The 10,312-nt window shown below is 63.4% G+C and overlaps 1 protein-coding gene across 1 annotated transcript; it reads left to right on the top strand.

Annotated features, from left to right (window-relative positions):
* Positions 1-265: 265 nt before the first annotated feature.
* On the top strand, positions 266-10,083 carry EFNB1 (ephrin B1). Its single transcript, XM_074276978.1, has 5 exons — positions 266-933; positions 7,088-7,365; positions 7,870-7,962; positions 8,075-8,206; positions 8,313-10,083. The coding sequence occupies exons 1-5, from the start codon at positions 806-808 to the stop codon at positions 8,699-8,701; spliced, it is 1,020 nt and encodes a 339-aa protein (XP_074133079.1). The 5' UTR covers positions 266-805; the 3' UTR covers positions 8,702-10,083.
* The last annotated feature ends 229 nt before the right edge of the window (positions 10,084-10,312 follow it).

The raw sequence follows: 10,312 nt of genomic DNA, 5'->3' as shown, positions 1-10,312 counted from the left end.
CCCGCTTGAGTCACTGTGCTGACTTAGAGCGCTTCTCGGAGCCGCCCGACGGGCCGGACTGGTGCCCACGCGGGCATCGGGCATCCTCCAACCTGCTGGCACAGGCGGCGCGGCACCCTTAAGAGCCGGGCTCCCTCCCCGCCTCCTCCCCGCTCTGGGGGCGTGGCTCGGGGCGAGGACCCCGGCGCCGACGCTCGCCATTGGCCAAGAGGACCGAGGCTGCCCTTGAGTCCGCCTGAGCGGGAGAGTAGCCGGCCAGGCCCCGAGCGAGCGGAGTCTGTGCGCGCTGAGTCGCCGTGGCAGACGTGTGTGCCTATCGCTGCTCGCCGCTGCTCTCCGCTCCGCGCCCCGCGCCTCGCCCCGCGCCGCCCCTTCCCGGGCCTTCCCCGCCGCCCACCGAGCGAGCGAGCGAGCTGATGGGCGGGCCCCGCCGGCCCCCGCCCCGGCCCCGGCCCCGGCTCCGGCTCCGGCCCCGGCCCGCGGCGGCACAGGCGGTCCCCGGGCGCGGCTGAGGTAGCAGCCGTCGGGGGGCGGCCCGGGTCCGAGCCAGCCGGCCAGCTAGCCAGCCAGGTGCCTGGGCCGGGCCGGACCGTTGCTGCGACGATCACAGCCTCAGGTGGCGATACCGGGATCGAGGTCGGGATCGGGATCGGAGCCAGACGGGACGGGTGGCGGGCCATGGGCGACTGAGCTGGTCCGAGCCAGCAGCGAGCGAGTGACCCAAGCGGGAGAGTGACCGACCCACCGGGGGGGGGGGGGGCGGGCGAGCGAGGCAGCGAGCGCTCGAAGAGGGGAGCTCGGCAGGATGGCCCGGCCGGGACTGCGCTCCGCCGGGGGCAAGTGGCTGCTGGGGCTCGTGCTGGCGCTCTGCCGCCTCGCCACGCCGCTGCCCAAGACGCTGGAGCCCGTGTCCTGGAGCTCCCTCAACCCCAAGTAAGTGAGCGCGCGCGCGGCTGCCCGTCCGTCTGTCAGCTCGTCTGTCTGTCCGTCTGTGTGTCTGCCTGCCAAGCTGGCCGCCTGGCCGCCCGCCCATCTGGCCGTCCGTTGGTCCGTCAGGCCGCCCGCCGAACTGTCTGTGCCTGTGTGGGGCTGGCCCCGGCCTCGCTCCGGCCTCGGCTGCGCTCGGAGCCCCCCGCTCTGGGACGCCCGGCGGGGTTGGGCGGGGCAGGGCCCGCTCCGGGTAGCTCGCTCCGGGCCGGGCCGACGGCTGTGCCGAGCTGGGCTGGGTTTCGGAGCCGCCGCTTGCGGGACCGCCCGGCCCGGAGCTCGCTGCTCTCGCCCCTTTCTCCACTCAGCCTCCCGGCTCGGGCTCGGGCTCGGGCTCTCCCTCTCCGCTCTTCTTTATCTCCCTTTCTTCCTCCATCATGACCCCCCCCCCCCAACCTTCTCCGTGCTGTTCTCGCCTCCTCGCTGCCGGGGGCCCGGGGAGGCGCCGCTCGGAGCTCACAAAGGCGGGTGACGGCGGAGGGAGGAAGGGGGGCGCCCCAGCAACACCCCCCAAGCCGGATTCGTTGTTCCGCCCCGCGGCCTTTGTGCAGCGCTGCCCCCCCCTCCCAGCTCGGGAGGAATGGAGGCCCGGGGGAAGGGGGGAGCGGAGGCTCCCCCCTCCGTTGTGGACCTTTTGGCCACCCCCCTCCCTTCCCTCCGCCACACCTTTCCCTGGGGATTTTTTGCACTGGAGCAGGGGTGGGGGGCTTCGAGGAGCTTCGAGCACCGTTGTCTTGGAGCCAGGGGCAAAGGGCGGCTATTCTCCACGCCTTGCTCTCCCCCCCTCCCCAATCCAGCAGCTCTTCCTCCCTCTAGAGAACTTTTCTCCACTTTCCCAGTTTTTCAAGTCTAACTCCGAGGGGTCCCTTCAGCCAGAAACTTCCCCGTTCTTGGCTCCGAGAGCCCCACGGAGCTGCTCTAGCCCCAGGGCCCTTGCCGAGCACCTACTGTGTGCGCGAGGGAGCTGCAGGGATCCCTGGGGTGGGGGGGGGGCCACGGCGACGGAGGGGGCTGGGTGGGGGGGTGCCCGAGGGAAAGACTTGGGAGCTCTCTTCTGGAGCCTTGAGGCGCCCACTGCCATGAGGTAGGCCGCGGCTGAGCCCCTGTGGTCCCAAGGGGGCGGGGGCCGGGACCTGGGCAGCGGAGCCCCAGCACAAGTTGCTAAGCACTTTGGTATGTGTGTGAGTGTGGGGGGGTGCGGCCGGCAGGACGGGACAGGATGGGGACTGGAGAGCCTTTGCCTCCAGGCGCCCGGGGTTCACTCACACCCATGTGTGGGAGTAGAGGGGGGCGGGGAGCGGGCGCCCTAGCTGGCTCCTCGCTTCCCCAAGTGTGCAGAGCGCCTAGGAGAGGTGAGCAGACGGAGACCTGGCCCTGGGCAGGCTGGAGGAGGCTGGCACAGGGGGCTTGGTGCCCCTTCCTGCCCCGGGCCCTGCTTCCGGCCTCTCCCCTCCACTCTCCCTGCCTCAGTTACCTTTGTCCGGTGCCGCCAAAGGCTCCGCAGGGGAAAGCTGCAGGTGGCTGGGAAGGAGGCCGCTGCCCCCTGTACCATCTCCCTGACAGCTGTGCCAGCCTCCGCGGCCTCCACTCCCTTCCGAGGGCTTCCCCCAGCCTCACTAGTCACCCCCTCTTACCTCCTTTTGTTTTCACGGGTACCAGCACTTTTCCTCCCAGCTCTGTCTGTCTCACCTTTTCTCCCCTTCTCTCACTTGTCTCCCTCTTCCAGATTTCCCCCTCCCCCCTTTCCCTCCTTCCCTCTCCCCTCTTGCCCTCTTCCCCTCCCCCTTTCCTTTTCTGTTCTTCCTCCCTCCTCCTCTTCTCTCCCTTTTCCCTTCCCTCCCTTTTTCTCTTCTCCCCTCCTTATCTTCTCTTGTCTTTTCCTCTTCCCCTGCTTCTTTCTTCCTTCTTTACTTCCTTCTTTCTTCTTTACTTCCTTCTTTCTTCTTTACTTCCTTCTTCTTCTTCTTTACTTCCTTCTTTCTTCTTTACTTCCTTCTTCTTCTTCTTTACTTCCTTCTTTCTTCTTTACTTCCTTCTTCTTTCTTTCTTTCTTCTACTTCTTCTTCTTTCTTTCTTCTTTACTTCCTTCTTCTTTCTTTCTTTCTTCTTTACTTCCTTCTTTCTTTCTTCTTTACTTCCTTCTTCTTTCTTTCTTTCTTCTTTTCTTCTTCTTCTCCTCCTTCCTCTTCCTCTTCTTCTTCTTCTTCTTGTTCTTCTTCTTCTTCCTCTTCTCCTTCTTCCTCTTCTTCCTCTTTCCTCTCCTTCCCTCCCTCTCTCCCCTTTTTTCCCTCTCCCTCCTTCCCTCTCTCTTTTTCTCCCCTCACTCCCCCTCTCCTTCTCTGTCTCTCCCCCCCCCTCCCATCTCCTTTCTTTTTAGCTTTTAGTCTCAGCCCTATCAGGGAGCTGGCAGCCTCCACCCCTCCCCCAGCTCCCATAAACCTGCCTTAATTGCTTCCTCCTTGGGAAAAAACCTCAAAATAAATAAGGGCCAGGGGTCTCTGTTTCCAGGTTGGAAGGCCAGCGTGGGCCGCGTCCAGGTGCCGCCAGGCAGCGGCTGGCGCGGGGTTTTCCAGGAGTCTCTTCACGTGGCCTCTGGGGGCCGACCTGGGTGACCAGGGCCTCTGGGTTTCCCTGGCTGTCCCCTGAAGATGAGGGAAGGATACTTTCCAATTCCCTTACAGAAAACCTGGATTAGGCAGGCTCCCCCAGGCCTGGGGGGGCTGCTTAGCCAGCTGCAGCTGCTGCTGTTCCATTTGGGACTTGTGCCGCTCCCATTCTAACCTCCCTCAATGGGAAGCTGCCCTCTGATGTCTAGAGCCAGGACACAGAGCCTGAATTCCCACTTGCCCTTCTTCAGCTTCAGCTGGTGGCCATTTGGGGGGGGGGGCTGGACTCTCCCCACTTGCCCTTAAGGCAGCCTCAGCTTGGGAGGCCTTGCTTTCCACCAGCTGGTAGCTGGGACTCTGCCGAGTAGGAGATTTGGGGCTCCGTATCTCAGCCTACCCCCTTCCCTCTTGCCCTCCACTGTGGGGGAGTGGCGGGGTGCAGTGGACCTCTGGTGACACCACAGCTAATGCTTCCTTCCTGGGATGGCAAGACCCAGTGGCACTGGGAGAAGCTCGGACCCCGGCTCGTTTCATCCCTTAGTACTCGGCGTAGGCCCCGGGTGGGCCTGAGTTTGGGAGGTCTCTGGGTGGCGGGCCCTCAGCCTAATTCTGTGTCTGTGTGTTATTGTGACACAGAGGAGGGAGGGAGAGAGACCCAGAGAGGAGAGAGTGACGCCTTCCAGGTGGGACGGGGCCCGATGGAGCCTGCGAGTCCGCACGGCAACACCAGAAGCTCGCTGCTCCTCCCCACCCAGTTCCCAGGCCTTCCATATTGTGCCGTGGGTAGGTGAGGCCAGCCCCTGGGCCTGGGGCCAAGGCCAGCAAACTCATGGCGTGGCTCTCTATCTTGTGGGTCTCAAGCAGTGCCATTGGTCTGGCTTTGCCTCTCGCCATTCCCCTCGCCGGTGGCAGGGGGGCTTCCTGGGAGGCTCTCTTGGATGGAGTTGGGGGAGCCACGAGAAGCCATGTGGGGAATCTCACACCCAGCTTGAGGGAGAGCTAGCCCAGGCTCTGGAGGCAGAGCCTCCAGTCTGGACCCCTGGGCTCTCGGAGGCCCGGGGGCAAGGGCTCTGGGCCCTGAGCTCTGTTTCCAGCCGGCAGGGTGACTGCTGACCTTTGGCCCTTGTGAGCATCTGAGGCGAGGGGCTCGCGTTGAGGGCGAGGTTTTGCTCCTGAGGCTCCCACCTGTTCCCTGGTGGAAGTGGGGCTGCTCCTTCCCCCAGCCTCCCCTTCTCGGTTCTCCAAAACCACCTGGACTCTGGCTTCCATATAGCGGGGAAAGGGTTGTTCTTGGGGGTGACCTAGGACCCACCAGGATCAAGACTGGATTGGGGGAGAAGTCTTCAGGGGTTACCATGGTAACTTGCTCCAGACTCCCCGCTGAGCCATGTCAATCCCCTTAGTTTCCAGAAAAGGGCTTTGTCTGGGGGTGGCCTGGGCAAGAAAGCGCTCCTCGGGCAGGGGGGCTGGGGTAGGCTAAGGTCTGGAAAGGTGAAACTGGGTGGGGAAAGGGGCTGGGCCTCCACCCCACCCCTAGCCCTTCTCCCACGGAGTGGGGGTGGGGGAGATAAGGGGAAGGAAGACTGCAGAGTTCCCCAGTGGAGAACTCTGGGAGAAAATGGAGAGAGCTTCCAAGCTCCCATCAGGCCTCACAACAATGGCCTCTGGTCTCTCTGCTTGCCGGGACTTAGGGCCGGGACAGTTTCTGTGTTTGGGACCGTGGGCCGAGTTCACATTCCCCTGGGACTGGACAGAGGTGACACGTCTGGGTAGTTAGTCCAGCAGTTAAGCAGCTGTGCTGTTTCAGGCACCAGTAGGTGCTCCAGAGACTTGAGTAAACCCATTTCCTGCCCTCAGGGAGCTTCGAGCTATGGCCCAGGCGGTAACCCGGGCAGCTGGGGCAGGGCAGGACTAAGGCACGGAGAGGGGAGATGCAGTGAGCGACAGCAGTGGACTCCAGGGAGCACAGAGGGGAGGGATGGAGGTGGCGGTGTGCCGGCCCGAAGAAGCCGGGACTCTCAGCCAGAGCTGGGGCTTGGGGACATCCTTGCGGCCTCGGGAACCGGGCCTTGGCGGCGGTTGTGGCAGTAGAGACAAGGGGGGAAGGGAGCAGATCGAGCTTTGCAGTGGCTGTGGAGGGGCAGTGCTGAGGGCAGTCTGGCCAAGGGGCGAGGCCGGAGCCCCACCACGCTGCTTTGGGCCACATGATCAGGGCAGGACCACTGAGTGGAAGCGGGATTCTGAGTGTGTGTGTAGGGAGGGATCATTTCCAATGATTTCCCTGTTTCCAGTAGGTGCCAGCCTCTTGCCCCCTCCCCCGCTCCCTACGATGACCCTTGGCCTCAAGCCTGGTCTCCTTCCTCAGGAGTGGGGGACTCCTCCTCCAGTGCTAGCTCTTCCTAACTGGGCCCCCCAATTCAGGCTAGACCTGTCACTTCCATGGATCCCCAGTTTGGGAAGAGCTCCCCATTGTTGATGTCCCTCGGGTGACCTTCACGGCCTTGGGCAGCCCCCGCCCCATTCTTCCCTCTCTGTAGTCCCCTCTCTGCCACTCGTCCCGCTCGTGCCCATCACTGTGGTCCTTGGCCCAGAGTGCAGCCTCCTGCCGGCTCATTGTGGTGGGCCTCTCTCTGTCTACACAAGAAACACCGGTTCCCTATAGGTGCTGCTTACCCAGAGGTCTCTTGAACCCCCCGGGGAGCAGACAACCCTTTGTCTGAGTTCTGGGCCCAAACCAAGACCAAACAGCTTAGCTGCCGGTTGGAATTCTGTCACCCGACTGTGTCTTGCCTACTTCCAAAGCCCCGGGGGAGGCGGGAAGAAGGCCCAATTTGGGTTTTTGGAGTCTGTGTGCAGGACTTTGTTTCCTGCCTCCTGGGTTAGCGCAGTCAGACCCAAGCCCATTCCTTGGGAGTTAGGCTTGGGGCACTGCCAGCCTTTTAAGCTGGGGTTGCCTCTTGTTTTGGGGAACGAGAGGGCCGCAGGTATGGCGTCTGGAGGCCCTGCCTCTGCTCTCGTGGCCGGCCTTTACTGCTCCTTCTCTTTGGGGCTGCGCTCCCCAGTGAGCGTGCCAGGCGGTGAGCCCCGTGGGGCCTGGGTGAGAGTGAGGACCAAGAGGAAGTCGTGGAGAGGCTTGTGCCCCCCACCTCCAGGACAGAGTCTTGCCCTGTGCACCCTGTGTTCCTTGCCCTGCCCTTGCTGGGTTTGCTGTGGGGTGAAGGAGGGGGAGGGGGCAGCTTAGGCTTCCTCACCCTTGGCTGGGAACATGGAGGGTGGTGGCTCTCAGGCAAGTGAGAGCTTGCTGAGCTGTGAAGTCTGGGAGTGGGGAAGGATGAGCAAGGGACAGGAGGCAGGGGTGTGTGTGCGACAGCCGTCCCGCTTCACACAGCCCGGGCCCGGAGCCCAGGAGTTCCTCAGCTGCAGACGTGGCCCGGGAGGGCCTGGGGGTCCCTCCTGCTGGGCTGAACTCTCCCCTGTCCCTCCCTCTTGGGCAGGTTCCTGAGCGGGAAGGGCTTGGTGATCTACCCCAAGATCGGCGACAAGCTGGACATCATCTGCCCCCCGGCGGAGGCCGGCCGGCCCTACGAGTACTACAAGCTGTACCTGGTGCGGCTGGAGCAGGCCGCGGCCTGCAGCACGGTGCTCAACCCCAAGGTGCTGGTCACCTGCAACCAGCCCGAGCGGGAGATCCGCTTCACCATCAAGTTCCAGGAGTTCAGCCCCAACCACATGGGCCTCGAGTTCCAGAGGCAGCAGGACTACTACATCACGTGTGAGTGCCCCCCCCGCCGGGGCGCCCCCTCCTCGCCCGCTTTGGCCCCGGGGTGCTGGTCCCCCTCCCCACCTTGTCTCCAGGCAGTGCAGGGGGAGGGGCTCTGTCTGCCGGGGGAGGGGGTGGGCCAGCGATGCTGGTACATGGGAAGCTGTGGCCTCGCCGAGGCACCGGTTTGCCGCAAGCTCCCAGTCCCGTCGGGCTCAGGGCCCGGTGTCGTAGCCTCCCGGGGCTTTCTGCTGTTTCTCTTCCTTCCTTGCCCTGAGAAGGCCCTGGCCCGGGCATGTGTTGTGCCCTGGGGGCAGAGGGGGGTTGAGGGGAGCCTCTCGGAGCTGCCTGCTCAGCATGGAACCTCGAAGCTGAGGTCCCCCCGACCCCGAGGGAGCCTTGGGGCGTCCCCCTGGGGCTGACTCCCTTCTCTATACCCTTTCCCTGGGACCTTCTGGGATTTCTGAGGAGCCCCAGCTTCCCTGGCCTCGAACTCACCTTCTCCCTCTGTTCCAGCCACATCCAATGGGAGCTTGGAGGGGCTGGAGAACCGAGAGGGAGGCGTGTGCCACACACGGACCATGAAGATCGTCATGAAGGTCCAGCAGGGTGAGTAGGCCCGCTTTTGAACTGAATGGGGGGGGACATAAGCTTCCCATGGGGGGCTCCCCAGACCGTCACGGCTCTTGACCACCCCGGTCTCTCTTTGCCGTGTCACCAGACCCTAATGCTGTGGTGCCCGAGCAGCCAACCACCAGCCGGCCAAGCAAGGAGACAGACAACAGGGTGAAGGTGGCGACACAGCCCCCCCGAGGGCGGGGCCCTTTTAATGACGACAACGGCGGAAAGCGTGGTGAGTGTCCCGGGTCCTCAGCCAGCTGGCGCTGCCAGCGCTGCCGGGAGCTGTCGTCCCGGGCCCCTCTGAGCATTTGTCTCCCTCTCCCCCTCCCCCCCTGCAGAGACGGGGAGCCCCAGCAGCAGCAGCCCCGGCGGGGGGGCCGACGGCTTCTTCAGCTCCCGGGTGGCCGTGTTCGCGGCCATCGGGGCGGGCTGCGTCATCTTCCTCCTCCTCGTCATCTTCCTCACGGTGCTGCTCCTGAAGCTGCGGAAACGTCACCGGAAGCACACACAGCAGAGGACGGCGGCCCTGGCCCTCAGCACCCTGGCCAGCCCCAAAGGCAGCGGCACCGCGGGCACGGAGCCCAGCGATATCATCATCCCCTTACGGACTACAGAGAACAACTACTGCCCCCACTACGAGAAGGTGAGCGGGGACTATGGGCACCCCGTCTACATCGTCCAGGAGATGCCTCCCCAGAGCCCCGCCAACATCTACTACAAGGTCTGAGTGCCCCGAGCTGGTGCAGCTGGCCGTGAGCAACGGGCACGAGCCTGGACGGGCACCCCCTCCCATGCCAGCCGGGCCCTGATTTGGGTATATAGGTTTTTTAGCTTCTTGGCTTTTAGAATTCCCTGCCCTCTTGTCTCAGGGGTGGGTAAGAGGGCAGGGGCGTACCCTTGGGAAGCACTCTCCTGTCTCTCTCCCCTCCGTTCTTGTGCCTTCCTCATCCCGTGCCCTACCTGGGCCTCTGGTGCCAGCTCCATGATGGCAGGGTTGGACATTGGCTAGCAGTTGGCACCCGGCCCTGCCCTCTCCTTCGTGTCACACCCACCCCAGACTCGGCCCACCTTTGGCCATCATCGTTTTCTTGAACTCTGTTCACTTTTAAGTGTCCGTTTTTCACATTCGGAAGAAAAAGCGAAAGGGGCCAACGGAATGAGCAGACCCCAGTGAAGGGAGGGGCCCTCTTGAGCCCGGCTCTCCGGGCCGCCCCCCTCCCCATCCCAGCTGTTCTTGACATTTCTCTGGCTAAGCTCCTTGGGATTTCTGGCCTCCACCATGTGGCAAGTGGGCACGCGTGGTGAGCGCTGCCCTGAGCCCATCCCTCTGCAGAGAGGCCCGAGAGTTGGAATACTGGGTCCTGGTTGTCGTGGGGCTTCTTTTTTGGGGGGGATCATCCCACCCTCTGCTCCCCTCCCCAGATCCCTTCCTTGTGGGATTCTTGGGCAGCTCTTGCCTCCCTCACTCTCACGGTAATTAGTGTCTTAATTGGCTGTTGCCAGGGCAACAGGAGAGCTGCAGGCGTGGTGACCTCATTGGGGGTGGGGTGCACAGGTGGCTATTTGCCCTAGAGAACTGGGAGTTTCCCTTCTCCCCTCTCCCCTTCCCCCTCATTTTCAGCATTGCTCTTCTGGCCGAGCCCAGGGGTTCTGCTACCCTCTCCAAGCTGTAGCAGGTGTGTGTGTGAGCCAGAAGTCCGAGCTCTGCCCGCCCCCCAGCCCCCCATTCCTTCGGGTTGGGGAAGGGGGAGCCTCGGGACAGATGCTACCACTGCCCAGGGTCCCACGGGGCCACCCGACATAGGGCTCCCCTGCTCATCGCCCTCGTGGGGGCTGGGCCGCTGCTCGCCAGCAAGAGGGGGACCAGGGGCCGGGCTTCTCACGCCCCCGCCTCTCCCTCTAGGCTGGGCTCCACGCCCCGGGGACAGGGCACCCGGCCACCCTCCGCCCCCTGGGTGACAGGCCGAAGGTCGGGGCTTCGTTGCTGTTTGTGTAAATACGAGTCTTTTTGGAAGAAAACCTGTAAAGATGTTTTGTACAAACAATTATTTTCTTGTTGCTTTTTCTTAGAAAAAAAATGAGAACTAAAAAATTAACCACACAGAGAAATGGGTGTAAGCAGTGTCGTGATGCGCCTGGGGAGGAGGGCAGTGTATCGTGGGTAACTCTCTGGGCCCCCAGGAAGGGCAGCCAAGCCCTAACCTCTGTTCCCTTGCTCCCTTTGTGGCCCTCTCGAGAAGCGGGGAGCCGGGACCCCCGTCGGACCCTCCCAGTGTGCCCCAGCCCTTAAAAAGAAAGGGCCAGGGTGGAGGTGGGCCAGCCAAAGGGCAGGAAGTGG

This window comes from Sminthopsis crassicaudata, chromosome X, assembly GCF_048593235.1.
Source record: "Sminthopsis crassicaudata isolate SCR6 chromosome X, ASM4859323v1, whole genome shotgun sequence".
NCBI classification, from domain to species: Eukaryota; Metazoa; Chordata; class Mammalia; order Dasyuromorphia; family Dasyuridae; genus Sminthopsis; species Sminthopsis crassicaudata.
The sequence above is the reverse complement of the archived record's forward strand: the minus strand, read 5'-3'. Positions and strand labels throughout refer to the sequence as shown.